The sequence below is a fragment of the Myripristis murdjan genome, chromosome 5, assembly GCF_902150065.1.
Source record: "Myripristis murdjan chromosome 5, fMyrMur1.1, whole genome shotgun sequence".
NCBI classification, from domain to species: Eukaryota; Metazoa; Chordata; class Actinopteri; order Holocentriformes; family Holocentridae; genus Myripristis; species Myripristis murdjan.
Window position 1 is genome coordinate 7,025,179 of NC_043984.1, and position 22,296 is coordinate 7,047,474.

At 41.1% G+C, this 22,296-nt stretch overlaps 1 protein-coding gene across 1 annotated transcript; it reads left to right on the forward strand.

Moving 5' to 3' along the window:
• The first annotated feature begins 271 nt into the window (after positions 1 to 271).
• Positions 272 to 21,472, forward strand: uqcc1 (ubiquinol-cytochrome c reductase complex assembly factor 1). Its single transcript, XM_030051984.1, has 9 exons — positions 272 to 346; positions 1,569 to 1,676; positions 4,311 to 4,418; positions 7,976 to 8,048; positions 10,429 to 10,486; positions 10,913 to 11,021; positions 16,085 to 16,162; positions 16,478 to 16,591; positions 20,050 to 21,472. Exons 1-9 carry the CDS (start codon positions 272 to 274, stop codon positions 20,182 to 20,184), a joined length of 858 nt encoding a protein of 285 aa, XP_029907844.1. The 3' UTR covers positions 20,185 to 21,472.
• The last annotated feature ends 824 nt before the right edge of the window (positions 21,473 to 22,296 follow it).

Genomic DNA, 22,296 nt, shown 5'->3' on the forward strand with positions numbered 1-22,296 from the left:
GAAAAGAAAAGAAAAGAAAAGAAAAGAAAAGAAAAAGGTTGAGTGGATTTGCAGGACTTGAGCTGCTGTGTGCCGAAGCGGACCTTTAGTGCGTCGCGGTGTTTTCTGACCGGACGCTATTGTCGGCCCCACAGATTCCGTTGACATTGCTGAGGAGGAGGCGGGGACGCTGCTGCTGTTACAAAACGTAAAGATTTAGCAGGGGGAGCAGTTTCGCGGCTGCCCGCTCCTCAGTTGCAATAGCAGGATATTGTGACTTTGTGGCGGAGTCATGTATCGGCGGCCGCTGCAGTCTGCCGTCAGAAATGTTATCAATTTGACAGCGTCCAGAGCTGCCGTCGGAAAGGTAACAACACCAGCGTTAGCTTAGCTGGCTAATAATAGCATCCAGCCAGCTAACACTTAGCTCGAGACATGAACGTGTACATCAGGACCGGGGGGGCTTGTCCATAGACAGACTGTTACTGGAAGTGTTGAGATTACCTACAGTATCAATTGAGAGCTCTTAAACTTGGTCAGCTTTTGATAAGTGTGCGTTTGAGGTATCGTCACACCAAAACAGCGCTAGCATGCTAGTTAATGAGATTAGTCACCTGGGTGGCTTGTCAGAGCTGCTGTGGTTGAACTTGACCCTGCTGGTTTACTGTCATTTCCGCCTGATGTTAACGATCACCAGACCCCAGCCACTTGGTGTTTCTTAGATAGAGGTCCAGTGACTTGCTTTTCACTAACCCAGGACAGGCTCACTCAGAAGTGCTTTTAAATCAGAGCTGTAACCCAGCCAGACACTGATAACACTCAACCATCAGCTCTGCGTTGACCTTTACCAGCCTCCATAACACAAAACGACAATAAACATGAAGAATTCAAAGCTTTAAACAATCTCCGAATATGGCAAGCCATTGGAAGTCATTCTGTGTGCATTGCAAGGAAATTGTGCAAAACAGGGCTTCTTAATACATTTCCTCTGTTTAAAATGCTCATTTGAAAAAGTCAGATATGATGCAACATAACCGTTTGGATTTTCCAGGGCAATACCAGTGAAACCCCTAAGAGGTTAATGAATCAAAACTTGGATAAGTGCAAAGGATATCTCATCAACTTATTTTTGAACTATAGAAATGTTGTTAGCTCAGGGAATTATGTAAGGGGTTGAATACCTTTACAGTGGTTATGAACATGTACAAATGTGCTGATGAGAAGATAGTGTTGTTTTCCCTGCATGGAATCTAAGTTCTCCAGGAAAATCCATAACTATTTGTGTTAACTAGCAAAATATCATACACTCAATATGTGACTCACTCTCACAGCAGTGCCACTCTTTATAATTGAAAAATATGTACTTTTTCACTGTGTGGACCCCAGGCAGTTCAAATCTTTAAATTGCATATGAGCTGCTTTGAATACACTTGTATCTCATTTCCATTGTGCCTGCTTTGTGTCATTCAGAGTAGATGTTCTTCATCCTTTATGTCTGTCCTTCATTCAGTGCTCTATCTCTCCCTCCCTCTCTCTCTCTCTCTGTTTCCTCTTCTGTGTCTCTGATTTTTTTTCTATTTTCCCTCTAGGTGTTAGATCAAGAAGCATGTTTTGCCAGAGCTTTAGTAGCCTGCGAGCTGGCCAAAGCCTCCTCCCCCTGTGTAACACCATGCCGGACACTGCACATTACCACACAGGTAAGGACACACACATTCTCTCTCTCTCAACCACCCACCCACACACACACACACACACACACACACACACAGATATAAAAACACACTGACGTAAGATGTTATTGCAACACAAAACTTCTGCTTGTCAATCAGCTGATCATTGCTGGCTTGCTGCCTGCTGCCTGCTGGAAAAATCCAGCTTGAAACCCTCCTACATTTTACTCACTCAAACACAAGCGTAGCTCTACAGTAAACACACACACACATGTACTTGACATGACACTTTCGGCTGATTTCATTGTTGTCACAAATAAGAGATACCAAAATGCATACATGAAGGAACCTATGAATAGATACTGAGAGATATGAACAGATGTCCTAATAGCATGCCATGTAAACCTTTACAATATATTACAGAACATCATTGGCATCCAGAGTGGGTGTAAAAATGTGTGCATACTGAGTTATAGTTTAAGCAAATCCATTATGTATAACATTTAAATTCTATAGAAATTACAGACCATATAATTTCAAAGAGTTATATCAAGTGTTTGGTATTCAAAATTATTGCCGCCTCTGTGATTTATATTTGAAACTTCTCCTGGAGAGGATAGCAGCACTGAGCCTCTTCCCCAGTGTCTGACAAGGTTGGAAAACACTTTTGAAGGGATCTTGCGCTACTCCACCTTGCAGCACATGTTAAGGTCCTTAATAAAAGGATATGAAATGAAAAAATGAGAAGTGGAGTCATCAGTGATAGACCTCCACAGTCGACTCAGAAGATGGAGTCAAGGAGTCATGCTGTTTTTGTTTTTTTAGATAGTTACTGGGCATTGCAGTGTGAAAGTAGTAAAGATTGCACTGGGTATGTATTGTAAAAGGGAATGGAATAAATTAAAGTTTTTATATTTGAACTGGTGGATGCACAATTAATTGGATTAATTAACTGGAGAAGTAGTGAAGCCACTCGGTCAATAATCAACATGAAAACACGTTAAATGCAAGTGTGTGAAATGAAGACACGCGTACAGTACCAAACAAAAGCTGATTGTGCCCTCTGAGCTGGTGGAGGAAAAATGAGGACTACTGTCTAGTGCTAGAGAAAGCAGCCAAAGAGCAGCCGTGCATCATGGTTTATGCTGCTGCTGGTTGTTGCTGTTTGCTGCTGCTAGCATTAGCTATTTCGCTGTACTTGTCTTCTGAGCAGGGGTACCGAGCTCATTGCTTTTAAAGGGACCTACTGAATTATGTCGGTACTTAGTGCATCTATTCACATTAGATCAATCGATACCAAATTGCAGTACCGTAAGAGCGACTTGTGTTGTGAATTCAAATAAATATTGATGAGATCCTTTCAAAAAATCCCTGCTGCTTGTTGCAAGTGCACATCTAAGTGCTACATCTCCGGCTCACACAGTTGAAACTTCCAGTTTAGAGAGGTGTATCTGGTGATATTCCCTTCTCTCTGGTGAGGAATATGCTGCAACACACACTGGGGAGAGGAGTGTGTGTCTTCATCACATTCTTCCTCGTTCGACTCTGCTTGGCATGTGGATAAGGACGAATGTGGAGACACAATGTCAGTTGCTGTGAATATCACACAGCCGCTGGTGGTGGCATGTTCATGGACCCCACCGCTGGCTCGGCCCTTCCCATGTCAGCCGCCTTGGGCGTGGACAGGGCTGAAGGGGGTTATCAAAGGTGTCCGGCTACCACTCCACTGCTAGTCCGTAACTAGATGTGACTGACAGGCTGGAGGTTGTCAGGACTGGTTTGGGAGGGGAGGGATTTTATTTTGTGCGGTGTGCTACAACAAAATGTTTGAAATAAATAACCATGTTGAAATGTAGAAGACTTATTTTTTCCAGTTGAAATAGCATTTTCTGTTATTACAGAGAGAGTAAAGTACCGATAAAGGTACTGTTTGGTACCAGACCCCACACTGAAAACCAGTTTTCAAACAAGCATTTTACTGGATCTTAACTAGTGAATATGCACGTGCCATCTTCACAACAAATTGATCACAAGAAGTTAATATAGAAACTACTTCAAAGAACACCTGTGTCCATGTTGATGATGATCAGCTGTGGTCATGATGGCAGCGATGAAGACATCAGGGCATGAAGATGGCACAGCTGAGAATAGCTCAGCATAATAATTTATTCAACAGCTGTGTTCTCCCCGTGAAGGCCAAGTTCTGCAGGTGTGTGTCATCATCATCATCATCATCATCATCATCATCACTCGTTTGTGTCTCTATGTGCTGATGATGTAATGGAGGACATACATTCACAGAACATGAAACCTATTTTTGGAGCAGTGTATCCTGCTGCAGTGATTGCTCCATCAAGTCTGTACTTACTCTTCTTCTGTTTCCCCCCCTCTGTCTAACTCTCCATTTCACCCTCATCTTATTCTCCATCCCTCACTCCTTACCGCCTTTTCTCTTGTTGCCCCTCCCCTCACTCTTCCTTCTATCTCTTTCTTTGCATCCATACTTTCCTCTGTCACTTCCCCCCTCCTTCTCTTATTTCTCATTTGGAATGTTTCCTCCCCTCTGCCCTCATTTCATCTCAACTCCTCTCCATTCTCCTTTCCTTCCCTTACTTCTCTCTCTCTCTCTCTCTCTCTCTCCCCCTCTCCCTCTCTCTACAGCTCTACAATGTGAAGGAAACGCCCCAGCACACAGAAGAAGAAGTCGGGGCCTTCACCAAGCTCATTGAGGCCATGGGCTTCACAGGACCCCTCAAATACAACAAATGGGTGAGTGAGAGGGAAGGAAAGAAGGAGAGAGGGAGGCACTGAGGGAGGGTCCAGTTAGTCAAAGAGAGGGATCACCTACCTACCCATTTCAGTTTTTTTCCTTGAGCATTACATGTAAAATCATAATTGCAATTTAAATTGCCATTTACTCAATTATGTCTTTATTATGACACAAATCTAAGATGGTCAGGTGGGACCATTTGATCGACTGAGATGGATTGACCCAAAGTTGTAAGAATGAAGTTTATCCATGATCTATACACATTCCCCCTCACAGTTCAGCATGTAAACCGTGGATTACTTCACAGTATTTAATCATCACAGAGAAATTGAGTTTTACTACCGCTGTTAGTTTACTAAGTGTTACTTAATCTGGCAACAGCCCAATAGCCTATGCAGTCATAGGTATCCATGCTTCTTTAATAGATGTTATGTAATCAAGCCTTCTTTGAATGGGATTAGTTATACATAATGAGGCAGTATTTCCAGAGCACATTTGTAATTTAGGCATCATTTGGATCTGCTGTACAATAATTTTTTATGGACTTCTTGTGCCTGCACCAGTAAAAACTCTGACCCCTTTTACTTTCCATAAAATGCTCAGTGAAAATAGCCTCAGGTGACACTTCAGATCCCAAAGTCTTCAGACTGATCCAGTTGTCACTTTCTTCTCTGCGCAGCTGTTTTGCAGAGTTGTGTTTTGAGAACATGAGTTACAGAAGTAATGTATGACGCATGAAGCTTTTTGGTGTCAGTTACAATTCATAAATATAGTAGACACTTATGTCTTTGTAATTGTGGAGACTGATTGCAGAGATTTCATTCCATGTAGATTTGCCTTTAATATTGCAGATTTTCACAGTGGTCACATTGTCCTTAGAAATAAACCTCTCCTAAAAGAGTTTTAGACTCAAGGAGATAGCTTCTCAATTGACTTGTATTGTTTTGAAGAGGGGCAAAATAGTATTTGACATATATTCTTACATAAAAATAATTCATCCTTTTGTATTTGACATGCAAGCTGTAAAGAAGAGAAGCAGCTGCTTTACCCTGGACCCCAGACAGTACGTCTCCACCAAGCTCCTAAAATGATAAATTTTTCTGTTTCTTTTGGATTTTATTTTAAACTAATATGCTTAGAAATTACAAAGTTATAGGCTGGAATTTTGCTATAAGAGGAAAATATCAAAATCACAGTATTGTAGTTTGTCTTAATAGTAGGGTTGTCATGTTACCGGAAAATCAGTAGTCAATACTAATACCAGTGAATTTCTATGATTCTCAATACCTGTTTCGATACCACGTTTTTTTAAAAAAAAAAAAAAAAGAAAAGAAAAAAAAGGAAAAAATCAGATTTACTTCAACATACACTCCTTTATTAGAGTCTGTTGAACATTCAAGTGTTTAAGGCTTCAAGTAAACCAAACAATAAGTCGACTTTACATAAATAATGTCTTTTTAGGTTGCACAGAATTTCAATCGCAGTATCCAGCAGAGACCTGAGAAAAATATGGAAATAGTAAGTAGGCTTATACATAATTAGAAAAAGAAACTACTATTTAATGGGAAACTTCAATAGCACCGTTTGCATTTTGTGAGCATCCGCCTTGAACGCGAAGTCCTTCCGTACACGTGTCTTGCTGGGTTTCTTTTGGACGAGTCGAGGCGGAACTGCCACTCCTTCGTTCACATGTGTTTGTCTCCTCTTAGGCGAACACTTGGACATATAAAAATGGGTACCGTCATATTTTTTGGACTATTGGCATCAATGTGGTGCCCAAGTATTGGTTGTCATGACATCCCTACTTTAATAGGGGAAATGTGTTTCAAAAAAGCTTCCTATAATGTATTGTTTTGTAATTCCTAAGCATTGGCATCCCCTCCTTTCATCCCACAATTCATTGGGTGTGGGGAAAGAAGGTCATTGGACATGACTGTAGTGCACATGCTCAGTGCGGGCAGCTGTTACACTTACACTTTTGTGTTTGTGGAGAGAAGACAGATGGGTATGTTTAATAAGAAGTCAGACATGCCTAGTGAGTGTGTGCATTTGTTTGTGTGTACATGTACACAGTGTCCAAAAACTGTTGTCTGTGTGTCTGCTTGTGTAGGAAAGAGGTCAGACAGACAAATGATCTATTTCTGTCTTATTGACACCTGTTAAAATTTTTCAGTGTGTTAGAAAAGTGAAAGGAAACTTGGGCAGTCTTTGTGGATGTCATCACAACCTTTTGGGTTTTAGTATATTTAAAATAATGGTTGATTTAGTCATATAGCTAAAATATACCAACATCTGGGTGATGACTCACATTAATGTCCCGCTCTTGTTAATACAGATAAACAAATTGAGTGTATTTTTAAGTCTAGAGAACATAGTTGTGACTTAGTTTTGTCCGTGTGTGGAGGGCAGTTACATGACTCCCGTATGTGAGGTGGTCAGGACGTCAAGAGAGCTCTAATCCCCCCCAGCAGGGAGCTTTAATTAGACTCTGTCAGCCAGGAGTGTCCTGGCTGACTGGTGATTTACTGGCCACAGTGACTTTTTCAAAAACAAATGATCTGCTTTGTCTGTTTTACCAGTAACATTTAGATTTAAAAAAGAAAAAAATAACCTTTAAATGATGGTAGTTGACCTACCAAAATGGTAGGTGGAGGTTGAATCCATGGATGAGACACCTCTGGATTGGGGGGAAAAAAACGGGAAAGTGTTGTGACCCTTAAGGACACGTCTTTACCACCTGTATCGATTTCAAATTCCAGAGGGGAACTTTTCAGCCCTGTGACACCAGCCCAATCTTGCAAATTCCCACCCAAGCCTCTTCGTTTGGATCATGATGTTCTCAAATTCTGTCCAGAAGGCTGAACAACCCATGCTAATGTAATACATGAATTCATAAGATCCTCATGGCCAGATTCTCCCAGAGAGCTTGAAGATTTTTTGGTAGTTGGCAGGATGGAGCAGATGCACACAGTCAGCAGTAGAAATGAGTCACTGAAGTGCAGGAGGTACGTTCAGGGATTTGATCTGTCACTGGAAATTGTTTACTCACACTCATCTTATCACACCCACGTAGTGTGTATGTTTCCTGACAATTCTCACGTCATAAAATCCGAAGCAGTTTTTACGGTTGGTTGTTTTTTTGGTTGAGGGAGTTTTGGCCTGAAAGTCAAGGTTTTGCTGTTAGTGCAAAGGAATGTGGTTTGGTCTGTCATCTGGCAAAGTGTTGTGTTACGGGCCAGCTTGGCAGGGCTTGGTACGGACAGAGCACATCTCTGACTTCATGTCCTGTTTCTAGTTGGACGTTCCTGTTGCCTTCAGTGTTCCTGTTCACTCCCTATAAGTGCGTGCTTAATTTGATTAATTTGTGGCACAAAGTGATATGAAAATATCACTTACAATATTTTAATTTAGCTGGCATGCTAACACCTAGCTTTCATAAATTGTGGAATATAAAATCTCAGTGTGATTTATTGCACAGTCCTAACCTGTCACTATAACAAAAATGATGATGAAAAAAATGATGACAGTGTTTTCTCTTTGTCCTTTGTTTTCACAGAAAATCAAGATTGCTGCCTTGCGCATGTACACGTGCTGTGTAGAGAGAATCAATTATGATGAGTTCTTTGAAAGTAAGTCAGCTCTCACACTGGAAGAGCAAACCAACAGACAAGAACACGCCACAACCACTGTCAGTGTTGGGAATTTCTTAGAGACAATCCACACTAGGGCATTAATGACGCCAGATTTTTTCACGTCAACCCGTCAATCAATGACGTCGATGTTACCTCGACCCATCAGCACCAGGAGCTTGAGGGGGGAAGAGACCACACAGACACTTCTGTCCAAGTTGAGCAGCTTGTATTTTAAGCTCTCCTTATCTTTAACAACACATAGTTAGTGCATTTTCATTGTTCATGTAACATTAAACAGGGAAATCAAAACACACTGGCTGTCAAAATGATCAGCTTCCGATGTCTTTTATTTGTTTTATCAGGCATAGCACCTGCTGTGTCCTCTAGAGCTGCCATGTCTGTTGTTGTCATGTGACGTGTTTCCCTCCACTGCAGCTTCTTCTTCTTCTGTTGACTTTACGGCAGGCTGGACGTCCGTCGGGGCTCCATTGCAGCAAATACCGCCCCTTAGTTTTAGACACTAGATTACACTATCAGGGTAGGCAAAAACACAAACAAACAAACAAACTAAACAAAAAAAAAACACTGACTTTTTTTCACTTTGACTTTTCGACGGCCCCTGGTGGGCCGACTTTTAGGTTAATGCCCTAATCCACACCAAACACAATATGCCAAGTGATCAAGTCCATTCATTTTTCACTGATAGCTTGTACTTGTGCACCAAGCGTGCAATCCAGAGAAAAAGTGATATGAGCACCATGTGACAGCACTTCCTTTCACCAAAGATGATGTTGATTGCTTTGACTGGTTTTCACTTACTTTCTTAATGCCATAAAATAATCCTAGCTCTTCAAAATCATGTCTTTTGAGTGTGAATATCAGCATATTTGGGGCAGACAAAATTGATTACTGTAAGCCCCAAGCACTAGATACCACTTGATATACCAAGAACTGACCAGTTAGAGGGGATGAGTGTGGCTCCATGCAGATACATTGCTTTTAGTGGGGTTTAACAGTTAACCTGTGTGTAGCTGAATGGGCAAGGTAAAGCATTACCATACTGGTCAAATAAAAATCTTGCCGTATACCAACAAAGCTTTAGACCCACTTTATCAGTGTACTACTTGTTTGTACAAAGCTCCCAAATTCGTTGTGGAGAAATCTGTTCCATACCACCATCAAAGTTTCTGCTTCAGTGTGAGTTAGCCTGAATACTATTTGTTATCAGCTGAACAGACTTGTTTTAAAAGCTGCAGAATTTGAAGAGAGGGGAAAATATTTGGCAATTACACATTTGCTTGAGAGAGGCTTAAAAAGCTACGTGTTTACACTTCTGTGGTCAGCATTTATTTACTTCATGTGATGAGAGCTGAACACGAGTCTCATGTAGTAGCACAAAATAGATACAGACATGCATATATACAGGTTTGTCAGAGATGTGTTGATCTGAAGCTGACCAACACACTCCCTGTCAAGTGTCCAGTACCACACACATACAGTACATACTCATAGTTGGTACAGTGATCCTGCAGTATATAGTTTGGGGTTGACCCTGGTAGTCAGCATGGTGAGGCCAAAGCATGAGCACACACACATTTCAGCATTGGCATGGAACTAGTCCTGATGCAAATACTGACACTAAACGCTAAGGCGTTGGCAGTGGGAGCAATCCAAATGCAGCTGATGGGCGTTTAGGGACAGTGTCACCACCTGCCTGACATATTTATTTGACACTTTACTGCCTGGCACATACATATGTACACACAGACACACACACACACACACACACACACACACAGAGTCTCACTCTCTCTCTGTCATGCTCACACCCACACACACTTGGACCCTGCCTCTTTAGTGTATTGCGTTTTAAACCTACTGCTCCAGCAAAAGCTAGCTCACGCATGTTCAGTATGCAGTGTCCCCATGTGTACATCGGCTCAGAGGCCTCGGCTTCTCAGAAAAGGTCGTCGTGTACTACTGCTCCTTTACAGCAGCGTTTTTTACACTTTTTCAAACATCGGTTCATTGCACTTACTGTATCTACTGTTTCACAGTAGTGAAATTGTGTTGTGATGACGGCCCATCTAATCAGTGTTTGGCGAGTTACATTAAAGTAGTGCTATATATTACAAATCATGTAACCACGAACTGGGGACAGATCGCTTAAATCCTCCAATCCACAGCTGACAAAATCAGCAGAAAGAGGAAAATAAGTTTCAACAGAAGAAAAACTAGCTAAAACAAAAGCAGTGCATGTTTGCATAATCTGGCGTGATTATATGACACAGTGCTGTGCCACTGAACTGATGTGATACTGTAATCCAGCATGCGTGTGGTCACACCTCACTTTGTAACATTATCATGTGCTTTTCAGAATGCTCCCTCCCTGACACACTCAACTCTTGGTTCCTGGTCGCACAGCTGCATGTATGGTGAGTTTTACACACACACACACACACACACACACACACACACACACACACACACACACACACACAGCAGTGTTCACGTTTTCGTGTGGATGCTCCATATGTATTTCTTCTCCATTATGACTCTCTTCATATTCTATCCTCCTTTGTCCTTCCTTTCAGATTCTGTTTTTTTTTTATCTTTTGTTTTCCATGTCTCATCCTTTATTATTTCTTTTCCTCTTTTTTTCCTTCATTCCTTACTATTCTGTCATTTTTCTGTTCTTTCACTCTTCTCTGCTTCTCTCATTTGCCCCTTTGGCTTCTGATACTGTGCCTTTTCCCCTTTCTCTCCTCTTTCTGTACACATTTGTCTGTTTCTCTCCCTCTCACCCCCTCTCACCCCCCACTTACTTCGGTCTGTCTCTTGCTCTGCCTCCTCTCCACCAGGATGTGTTTGGTCCGAATGCGGCAGGAGGGCAGAGCAGGAAAGTACATGTGCCGTTACATTGTCCACTCCATGTGGGAGGATGTCGAGCAGAGGAGCAAGATCATGGGGGTAAGTGTGTGTGTGTGTGTGTGTGTGTGTGTGTGTGTGTGTGTGTGTGTGTGTGTGTGCACTTGCCTCTTTGCCTGTCCTTGGAAATGATCATGCCACTCTGCAGGAATAAGCACATAAGATCATGTAACAGCATTATCACCAGACGTACATGTTGAACATACGTGACATGGAAAGCCTGATGCTCATCATGCATGTGACTCCTCACAGGGCGAGCGTATCCTAATTATAGCAGCCCAAACCAGGTTTAGAGGTCTTCTTGATGCCGTAATAAGATCACAACCAGTAAAGGAAGCATTCATAAAGAGAATTCATGGAAATTTATTTTGAATGTATTTTACATATGCAATGTAATAAATATAAATGTAGTTTTCATGTGACAAGTTTACCAATATTTTACCCCAAGTTTCCCCCCAATATTTTTTTAAATTCCCCTAATTTTTCTCCTCTTTATTTTGTATAGTATTCATTAAAATAATAATTATTATTATTAGAATTTTATTGTTATTTTGATTACTGTGATTATTATTTGTAAGTTTGAGGGTAAATGTATGGTAATATTGTTGTCATTTAATTTTCTAGCACATAATGAAAGAGCTCAAGTGAACTTTCTCAGGTTTCAATGGGTTATTGCACATATAGTGCTATTTTATGCATTGGTTTTTATTGTATCAGAATGCGTGGAGGGGTCAAGCCTCCTCTTTATTGTCCATAAGTCAATAAAAAGTCAGCTTATTTTTTTCTCAAGTCATACAGAGCAACTGAATAGGCATAACACATACTCTATCTGTCTTCAAAATAGTTTCCTTTTGGCATTTACCTTTTGGCAAATGAAAACAGAACAAAATGTCATTGTTTGTAAAAAAAAAAAAAAATAAAATCATAATTTTAGAAACAATTTCTCTTGGGGGTGAAACAACAGTACAGCAAAGTGGAGCTCTGTTGCAGGCAGTACAAGAGGCCGATTTGTTTATTTTAAGTTTCACACCAACATAATTGAGCCAGCGGTTTTCAACCAGAAAAGTGTAGCCAAATCCCAGCAGAGTCGGCCTGGCTGCTGTCACAGTGTTCACAGAGTTGTTCCTCTATTCTTTCTCAGTGGAGCAGCTCCAGGAAGTGTCGCTCGTTGACATCACAGACTTAAATCTTGGCTTCTCTTGCATGTAGCTTTCAGAGAGATTTGCTCATGTACACTATGCTAAACTTAACTGTCAAAGATCATAGTGGGAAAAATGCAGTTCTGTGGGGGAGGACAGAGGCACAGCGACATTAAAACAGTGTAGAAAGTGGAATTGTATCTTCTAATGTTTCGTTCATTTGATAGATCAGTTATGTAAATTGGATCTCCTTTTAAAGGCGTAATGTAGAGAATTTCTCTATAAATGTGTAGTCGAGAGTCAGTTAAAAAAATACTGTATATCTGTGTGAAATGCTGTCTCTCCATGAATTTAGTTAAAACTTCGACTGGTGTAAGTATCAGCTTTCAAAAACCCCTGACTGTATATGTTGTTAGATATGAGTGTGATGCAGTTTGTGGTTAAAAAGTTAAGGTGTAGACTCCAAAAGGTGGAAAAATAGGGCCCAGGTTGAAAAATACCATATTTATCCTTTGATCAGAGCCTCTGTGGCCCATGACAGGTCTGGTCAAAGTTTTGTTAAGATGTGTAAATCCATCCAGAAGTTAAGAGCCTTATTGCGATATGCCACACCCACTACCACGCCCCATTTCTATTGGACAAAGGGTGTGAAAAGTTAGCTGGTTTGTCCTTGGTCGGTGACCAAGGAAGAACCTCACTACTTTCCACCAAATTTGTTGGAAATCCAAGCATCTTGTTCAAAGTGATGCCACTGTGTGACGACTGTGTGACAACCCTCCATATTGTAGTTGGCTTTGAAACAGCGAGTGGCAGGTGAATTGGCTGCTGGATGAAAAGTTCCCTGCCGTGCCGGCTTGAAAAACGTCATGCATTTTTCAGTTACCACACATAAAATCCATAGTTCATAGGCTAATGACTAAATACCAGAAAAATCACACAACCATGATCCTAACCAAGGAGAGTGGTTAAATGGGAGCCAAGGTTAAACTCAGTATAAGCTGAGAGGTCTTTAGTTTTGCTCCTTCACCCATGCATGACAGAAAGGGGTCAGAGATGAGAAATTACTGTGGAGTTTGTGAGGTCACTCTTTGTGTGTGTGTGGGTGTGTGTGGGTGGGTGGGTGTGCGTGTGTGTTGGGTGGAGCACTGAGGAGAGGACAGGGGCACTGCAGGTGTTTTCACAGCTGTGTGTGTGAACTTTTTGTCAGCATATATCCCTATAGCCATGCCCTCACTCACCACAGTTGTACAGTTCAAATATCTCATCTTTATTCACTCTCAGCCCTAACCTTGACCATAACGCAAACTTTAACTCTCCGTTGACCAAAACCCCCCAAACCCAACCTCCTCCAAGTGAATCCTAAAAGGCCAAACCCTAGGTCAGTAGAGTGTTATGAGTTTGACTTAAGACTTCCGTGGGACTAACCCAAATATGCACTGTATAAATATGAAGGTAACTAGCTAGACACCATTTATGGTGTTGTTCATTACTCAAATTTTATTTGATTGTTCTCTGGACGTATTAACTGCACGGACTAGTGGAAGTTTATTTCTCAGGTAGGGGCTCTTGAAGGACAGCCAATCAGCTTAGCTGCTGATCTCTCCAGCCACAACCACTTTTCAACTTAAAAGTTCCCAGATGTAGTAGATTGAATTCTTAAAGAGAGCAGCCTCTGGCCCTCTGAGACTAGGCAGGTGCTAAAGCTTGCAGAGCTTAAAAGTAATAGGTAAAATCTTAACCTTTGTTGTAAAATGGATAGGTGACCACTGTAGATATTATGCTAAAATGGGGACAACTTGGTGTTCTTGCTGCTTCAGGTGAAATGAATAAAAAGGCATGAATAAATTTCTTGGCATCATCGAAATTTAAATTTAATCTTTGCAATGTGCCTAAGTTGCAAGAGGCAAGGCTGTGCACGCTGTACTCTGAAGGTTTTTGATATGGGCTTGGTTTTTTTCTGTTAGTAGAACAGGAGGAGGCACACTTAGGCTCATTTTGAGTTCTGTAGCTGACCCTGACATCTCTGAAGGGAGGAAGGGAAGTTTCCTCCAGGGCTCAGTCAAGTATCACATAATGTTATTTACATGTGGGAGCTACCTCAGTCCTCTTTTAGCTGCTGGAGCAGTTGTGGTTAAGCGACTTGCTCAAAGTCACCATGGCAATAAGGACTTACTTTAATAATTTCCAGTATACCAATTTATCCATGATCATAAAGAGAGCTCTGGTTGCCATCTCTCGTTATTCTCTTGTTTTTACTCTTTTTGTGAATCTCCTGTTTACTGTAACTCTAATTTTTTGTCAGTATTGGTGGGTTATGATGATTAAAACTAGATGTTACAATTTGTTTACCTGTTTATTTACCTCCATGGCAGTGGTTATGTGTAAATGTTGTGCTCTGAGAGACTGGACCATGAAGGTTATGGTATAGCCTCTCCTGTTACAGAGGCATGTTTTTCAAGTTGTACCACAGACGTATCGATTGTGTGTGTCTGTGTGTCAAATGAAAGAACCTGGCCTGCAGCCCACACAAAATGTTCATAATCAAGCTCTACATTAGCAGCACACGTATTTTTACAACGCACTTAAGTATACACACACACACACAGAGCCAGTGATTGGAGTCGCTCTTAGGTTTCTTGCTAATTGTGGTAAGGAGCAGTAAAAACATTGGTCATTTTCTCCATTTTGATACCTGCTGCTACTGCCAGTAGAAAGCAGCCAAACTCAGAGCCGTTATGCTGCTGAACTGCTGCCGCACTTTGGCTTTATCTCCAGGACCAGTAGTTGTGTTTCGCAGTGAATTAATTTGATTGTATTGTATTTGCGCACAGTATTATGGGGTAGATTCAATGTAAATGCATGAAGGCGGTTTTACAATGTTTACTACATGTCCACCTTCATACTGTGGGATGTAAGAAAGAGGTGCAAAGCTGTTTTCAGTTGCATATGATAAATGTAGTTGAGACAACAATGGCAAGTAAATTAACTTTTTTTTTGTTGAATGCAGAAGGTCTCTCTGATGGAAGCAGCTGCACTCTGTATTGTCACAATTTGAATACAGGCTAATCGGTAGACATCGAGATACTGATTATTACTAATCAATAGGATTGTGTGATTGTACTATGTGATTGAATTTTATTTGTGTCTTGTGTGTAACCATTGTTTTTGTGCTGCCGTCTTGGCCAGGTCACTCTTGGAAAAGAGATTTTGAATCTCAATGAGTTTTTTACCTGGTTAAATAAAGGATATTATTATATTATTATAAGGACACCAGTAACCTGTATTTAGGGCCAGTATTCATTTATAGTATTAGAAACACAAACTTTGCTTTGAATTAACAAATGTTTGATTATCACTGCTGTATTAGTAAAACAGATGGCTCCAAAAAGAAAGTTATTAGAAAAAAAAACAGAAAATTGCAAACTCCATTTGAATATGTTAATTTTTCTTGTAGACTGCAGTCAGACATCTTTCCCAAGCATTGCATAAAACCAAATAAATCCAATAAAATGGAAAATAAAATTGTTAACTTTCTGTCCTGAAGGCAGTAAGTAAGGGCTATATGTTACAACTTGACATTTCTGTCTTTCTGTAAAAATAAATTAAATTCAAATCCATTGACAAGGGACATGAAAATTGTAAGCATATTATCTGAAACTTCACCCTGCCCACTCACTTTTGTTCCTCTGCCTTTCAGACCATGAGTCTGAGTGGTTTTCATAATGGTCATAATTTTAATTCAAATTATGATGCCGGTTATTGAAAAATTCTGACTGTCAGCCCCAATCATCAGCCAGGATGGATAATTGGTCAGGCGCTACTAGTAGGCCCAGCTTTATTAGCACCTAAAGCTACACTGGCCTAAAAGTGGTTGACCATTGTGTGAAAATGCTCAGTGTTGAAGATCAGTACCTTTTATGCATCTTTATTTCTATGTCTCTCTCTCTCTCTGTCTGTCTGATGCAGATTGATGCCATCCACAGGAAGGAAAGCATGAAAGCAATGACAGAGACCTTCTACGCAGCTATATTTGGATATGACGAGGTAAGAGGCACTCCCATGCACAGGATTCATCATTAGTGGATGATTGTGGTCGATAGTGGTGCTAGTGCCCATACTGTTGCAGTGAAATGTGAGCCATATCACAAAGTTATCTAAAAGTTCAGCTGTACTCATCTTTTCTGCTCCTGTAAAACAAGGTTAATGTAGCCAGGAACCAAAATTTCTGCGGTGTAGAGAATGAATAGCCTTCTCGTAAAAAATCGCAGTATATACATACAGTGTGTTGGCTCAGCAGTCCTGCAGTAAAACCCTCTTTGAGTAATGTGCATGGACCATGTCTTGTGTGTGTGCCTGTAGGGAATCCTGTCTGATGACTGTGTGCTAGCAGCGGCTCTGTGGAGAAACCTGTTCAATCGTCAGTGCGAAGACCCCAAACAGCTCGAGCTCATGGTGGAGTACGTGCGCAAACAGGTACGTTTGTATCGTTGTTGCATGTTGTGTCTGTGGGCAAAGCTGTCTTATATTTCCCACAAGTTCGTATGGTTTAGGTTTCATCTTTTGAAGGAAATTGTCTTCTTTTCAAAAACATGCTTTTGCGCAGAGCTTATGAGATCGTCTCGATGAAAAGGTTCCTGATGTTTGATATTGTGTTTACTACATTCCACCTGTTGTTCTACCATTTCTTCCCTGCTTTCACTGAAGCATGAGCTGAGCAGAACTTTTTTTTTTTTTAAAGTACAGTTTATTTGCACAGACAAACTGTAAGAAAATATAAAGAAAAGAGAATGTGGATTAGACAAAGAAATGACAAGTGTCTTTTAAAAACTGATGACAAAGACAGGAATTCAGCATTTGGAAACTGAATTACATCAAAACTGAATTAGTAGAATTGTTCAAAAGTGCAAATAGCAAGTTGAGAGGCTTAAAAATCAGATGAGCACTGTTGTGACAGACTGTTGCACCCAGTTAACAAATAGTGGGGTCAGACATCACAAACTTGGGCCCGCCTGGGTCAAGGACTCAAAAGCAGCACTGGTGTTGGATAGTAGGTCAGTGTGGCTGAATGCTGGGTGTCTCTGCTGGGGAAAGCTGCCCAATCGTGCTAAAATTTGATACTCTGCTCTCCCCATTTCCGACTCTCCCACCCCCACTGAGCACTTTTCCTTTGCCTCTAACCTACTCACCTCCTCCCCCCTCTCCTCTCCTCTCTGTATATTTTCTTTCCCTCTGTGAGATTGAAAACACTCTCTTGGTTTTAGAAACACCTGCAGGCCTCCATCTGCTGCCGGGGCCATGTGGTCCAGGACCTCAGCTCTCCTTTTTCTCTCACTTTGTTTCGTTCGGTCTCTGTGTCTCTTCGTTTCAGTGCCTCTCTTAATGCGTTTGTGCCAGACGTCTGTTTTTCTTTGTCCATATCTCTCTCTCCTCAACTTCAACACTTGTCTTTCTTTGCCTCTGTACTTGTACACTCTGCACCCAAGTGTGTCCCGAAACTGATTTATCCTCTTTTCTCTTCCTTTATTCCCCTCCTATATAGAAAAGCTGTTTGTGGGTTGTGTTTGAAATGCCACACACACACACACACACACACGGTCAGAAGCAGGTGTCTCAAAGCAATGTCCATCATGCGTGTGTGTGTGTGTGTGTGTGTGTGTGTGTGTGTGTGTGTGTGTACACGTGCACATAAGCTGTGACATTGGGAGTCTTGCGTCAGAAACACACAAATGACATGGTTGACACACTCCACTGGATGCACGTGTAAGCATGTGTGGTAGAAATGCAGTCTCACTTAACTCCCACTCTATCTCTCTCTCTCTCTCTCTCTCTCTGTCTCACACACACACACACACACACACACACGCCCCCGTAGGCAAAGTAAACAAGTCAGTCAGGACAGTGTCAGTGTGCCATTACAAGTGTAGCATATAAACCTGCCCTGGCTGATGACAGGATTACACATGCCTCCAGAAACACACCAGGCTCTCAGTGCCACAGTCCTGACCCTCTTTCTCCAACTGCCGTGTCATAATCTCTGTGCAGGTCAGAAAACAGTAAACCAAGCTTTTGGCAAGCAGCTCGGATAAGTTTATTTGCTGTTTGTACTGTAAAGGGGGAGGTTGAGTTCTGAGGCTCAGCCTTGCATCAGGTGTTTTATTCCATCAGTGGTGAGCGTGAAGCAGGGTGGCAAATTCACTTTTTGGTCCACCTGCTAGAGTGTCTGGTGGATGCCCAAAATTTACCAGACGCTTTTTTTTTTTTTTTTTTTTTTTTTTTTTTTTTTTTTTTTTTTTTTCAAAATTTACATTCACAACGCCATTTTTGTGCCTGTTGGACCGCTCTTGATCCACAAGACTTCTGACATCAATCCACCATCACTGATCTGATGTTTAAATTTGTCATTTTAATAATCTTCTTTTCCTCTGCATTTCTACTTTGTTTTCATTGTTTGCTGTTTTTGTAGCTTCAGCAGACCTTTTCACACTGTCTCCGTGTCGCCATACAACTGCATCAACATTTCATTTCACCTGTCACAGTGCCACATTTTGTGGGCAGTAGGGTACAAATTAGCCACCGATTAAAGACGCGTTAAAGGTGTGGAAAAACTTGACCTTCATTCATTTTTCTTTCTAGATTCGCTCATGATTTTTTTTTTTTGTCATGAAGTGCTTTAGTTGAGTTTTTTGTCCGGCTGTCTTGGGCCAATGAATGCTAGGGAGTTAGTGAGTTAACTATGTGCTGTGTGAGGGAGACAGAGTGTGCATGTGTACAGTCCAACATGCAGGCTGTTGAACAGTGTAATTATTTATGCATTATGCATTAAAATGGTTTCACGTTTGTTGTCCTCCGTGACAGAATTTACAACCTGTTACATTGAAGGCTTACATCACAAAACAGAAAATCTGGTGGATTTGGACAATGAAAAGGTCATAATCCAAATGCAGCAGCACCCTGAATTATATGACAAGCGTCTGAAGTGCTATGGAAATATAAATACTTTAATTTGCAACAACAGTCTCTGTTTTCATGGTAACTACAGCTATATGAACTACCAGTATTGAATATAATTACATGAGGAGAACAGGAAAAAGGATTTGATCACTGATTTTCCTGTAGATTACCATGGCAACGATTGACACCTCAAAGTGTTTGGGTCACTTCCTGCTTTAGTTTGTGGTTGTCTTCTTTTCCTAGAATGCCTCCCAAGCACAGGACATACCAGAACTTGTTGTATTCTATTATGGAGAGAACAAAATAATGTCACTTTTATTCAAAATGCTTCATGTCTTGTGGCTGCATCTGGGCGCTGGAGGCTACAGCTGGTGAAGAAATTGGTATCTCCTCCAATGTTATGATGGAGGTGTCCCTGTCTAAACGGAAACTGTCACAGTTTGATTCTGACACCCAAACCTGACATTTATGGTAGATGCTTTAGATCATGAAACATTTTCTGCTGCCACACAGTCTGTTGTCACTGCGATGTTATCTAATTTTGGCATTGTATGCACTGGAAGAAGAAAAATGCACTACTAAGCAACCAAATTGATGCAGAAATCCAAGGTGTATATAGCCTATAGCTGTTTATTTTAATATAAACTGTGCTTAAGCATATTATGGTGGAGTTTCCTTTAAACTCCATTTTCTGTTTTCAGCTAAAGTTTGAAAGAGCACCTCACATCACCCATCTTCCTGCTGAGTTACATCCCTCCTGTCCCATATCTTTGCTCTTTCACTTACTCTTATCTTAAGGTGGAAAGTAATCCCTTTAGTCTCTCTCCTTAGGCTCATATTTCAAAACATTTCACTCATATGATGGTTTCAGGGTTGCAGGAACTGTGACTCTACTTCACCTCTCCTGAGAATATCAGTTGTTATGTGGCTTAATGCCTGCAAATGTTAAATGTGATTTTTTTTTTTTTTCCTCTGTCCAGATGCAGTACATTGATGCCCTGGATGGGGAGGACCTGCTGCTGACAGGAGAAGTGAAGTGGCGCCCTCTAGTGGAGGAGAATGCACAGAGCATCCTCAAGGTGGCCACACCCACGTACAATGATGCTGGACTCTGAGTCTGACACGGACTCCCTTTTCTCCCACCCTTTTGCTTCTCACTGCCCCCAACCCTTACCACACACACACACACACACACACACACACACTTAAAGAGCCTATAATCATCATAGCTTCCAAGATGGAGCACCATACTGTTTTTCCTTTTCCCTCTCTCTTTTCCCTCTCCCCTCATCCATTAAAAAGGTGGGATTTTAAAGCAGAAATAGAGTCTCTGTCCTCGCTCCACCTCTGTCCCTGTCCCTGTCCCTCTCCTCTCCTGCCTCATCTCCTTTTCAGTCCCTCCCTTGTGGGAACAGGACCCTAAAATCGACAGATTGAGCTTCTCTGTTTTATCTTGTCTTCGTCTCCTTTCCCTGCTCTGCTTCTTTGCCACTTAAGGGGTACAAGAAGACAAGATTTTTTTCTCAACTTTCCTGTTCATGTCTTTCCCTTGCTGTTTCTCCTCCTTTCATCACCAAATACACATCCACTGAGAGTGGGCTCTGAGAAAACCCTCTCTCACACACCTTCCTGTTACTTCTCTCCCACTCCTCCTTTTTCCTCCTTCCTGTCACAGATGGTTTGCACAGAATTCCTTTTCTGCTCAAACAGTATAGGCAGGATAGACAGTCAGGGATTTTTTTAACCTGATTTTTACGCATAGACACACGCACAGCCTCCTAACCAACCAACCAGCGAACCAAACTATACGAAAGCAGGACTCACCATCGTCATCATCATAGTTATCCTGTCAGTTCTGAAAGCTCCTCCCACTTCCCTTTTCCCCCTGTAAACTGTTGGACTTGCTGTTGAGGAGAAAAAAAAGAAACATTCACAAGAAGAGAACAAGACGCCACTTCTCTGTATTTATATATGTCTCGTTTTTTTCTTGATGCCACTTATATTTATAAAGTATTTGTATGTACCTACAGGTTTACACATTTCTCACAGAGTTGTTACCTAAGACTTCTGACACTGATCACTGTGGGTAAAAAAAAAGTTTCATATACACTATGCACGGACCCAGTGTTGCCTGGTGACAAGTTAACTGTAATCAAAAAAATAAGTTCCTTATCACTTTGTCAGGAGTCTCATCACACAACTCTGTTCCTGTCCATTGACAGTCTGTCTGTTTTTCTGTAAGGTGCCGTTGCTCATCTGTCTCTCTCGCAGTTTTCCAACGCTCTCAGAACTGTACAGGAAGTTCAGTTGTCCAAGACTTGGAAGTCTTCAGTGTATGACAAACATTAAGCTTTTTGTTTTAAAAACTGAATAAATAAAATGTTCTCTGGATGTATAATACAAGTAAGTCTTGGTTTGTTTTCTTGTGCTTCTTTTTGAGACAGTGGACATGAAACAAGCAAACGTTGTGGCACTGACATTTTAGCCGTGAGGCTCTTTGATGAGCTCCGTTTTTCCAGCGAAAATACTGGCAACTGATTCACCTCTGTGGATCCTGTATTTTACTTCACCTTCATCATTAGCAGTATCATTACTGTTGTTATTATTATTGATAGTAGTAGTAGTAGAAAAGATCCAATATGCTGATATTTTCCATTCTTTTGGCCGATTGCTCATAATGAAACATATATGCAGAGAACGTGAAGTCTCTCCTTTAGTGGAATGAACATATTATTATGCCTACTCTTATTGTGAAGGCCCACTGGCAGACAGAGACGTAAAATACAGTGCTTTTCAAAATGTACACATTCACTGGGCAAAATAAGAAAACTACTTCAAGTTAAATCAGGCCATATTTATTTTAATAGAGCATTTTCTATCAAACAAACTAAGATTCATCTTACTTATAAACAGGCTTGGATGATTTGCCTGAGAAAATCCTGACAACAGCCAAAACCAGAGAAAAGCTGACCTATTTCACATACCAGCATGTTATATCAGAAATTTTCATTTCAGGCTGATGTTACGTCAGACATATTTCATTTAAAAGCCAGTATTGTCCCAGACAGATGACAAGTTGATATTATTGTTCATCCCTATTTAGTATTGTTATTGTTATTTGTATTGTTTGACATGGCTGACCAGAGGGGGGTTTCCTCAACAGCTTCAGGGGTCAGCCTGTAAAACCTGCAGTGCAACCTGCCTTCCTCTGCCTTTATAGGTGTTGG

What these genes read in the sequence shown, in the direction of transcription:
- uqcc1 (XM_030051984.1), top strand. Translation starts at nt 272, where the DNA reads ATGTATCGGCGGCCGCTGCAGTCTGCCGTCAGAAATGTTATCAATTTG. An exon ending in TTATGATGAGTTCTTTGAAA is followed by an intron (nt 8,049 to 10,428) that starts GTAAGTCAGCTC and finishes TGTGCTTTTCAG; the next exon opens with AATGCTCCCTCCCTGACACA. An exon ending in TGGAGTACGTGCGCAAACAG is followed by an intron (nt 16,592 to 20,049) that starts GTACGTTTGTAT and finishes TCCTCTGTCCAG; the next exon opens with ATGCAGTACATTGATGCCCT.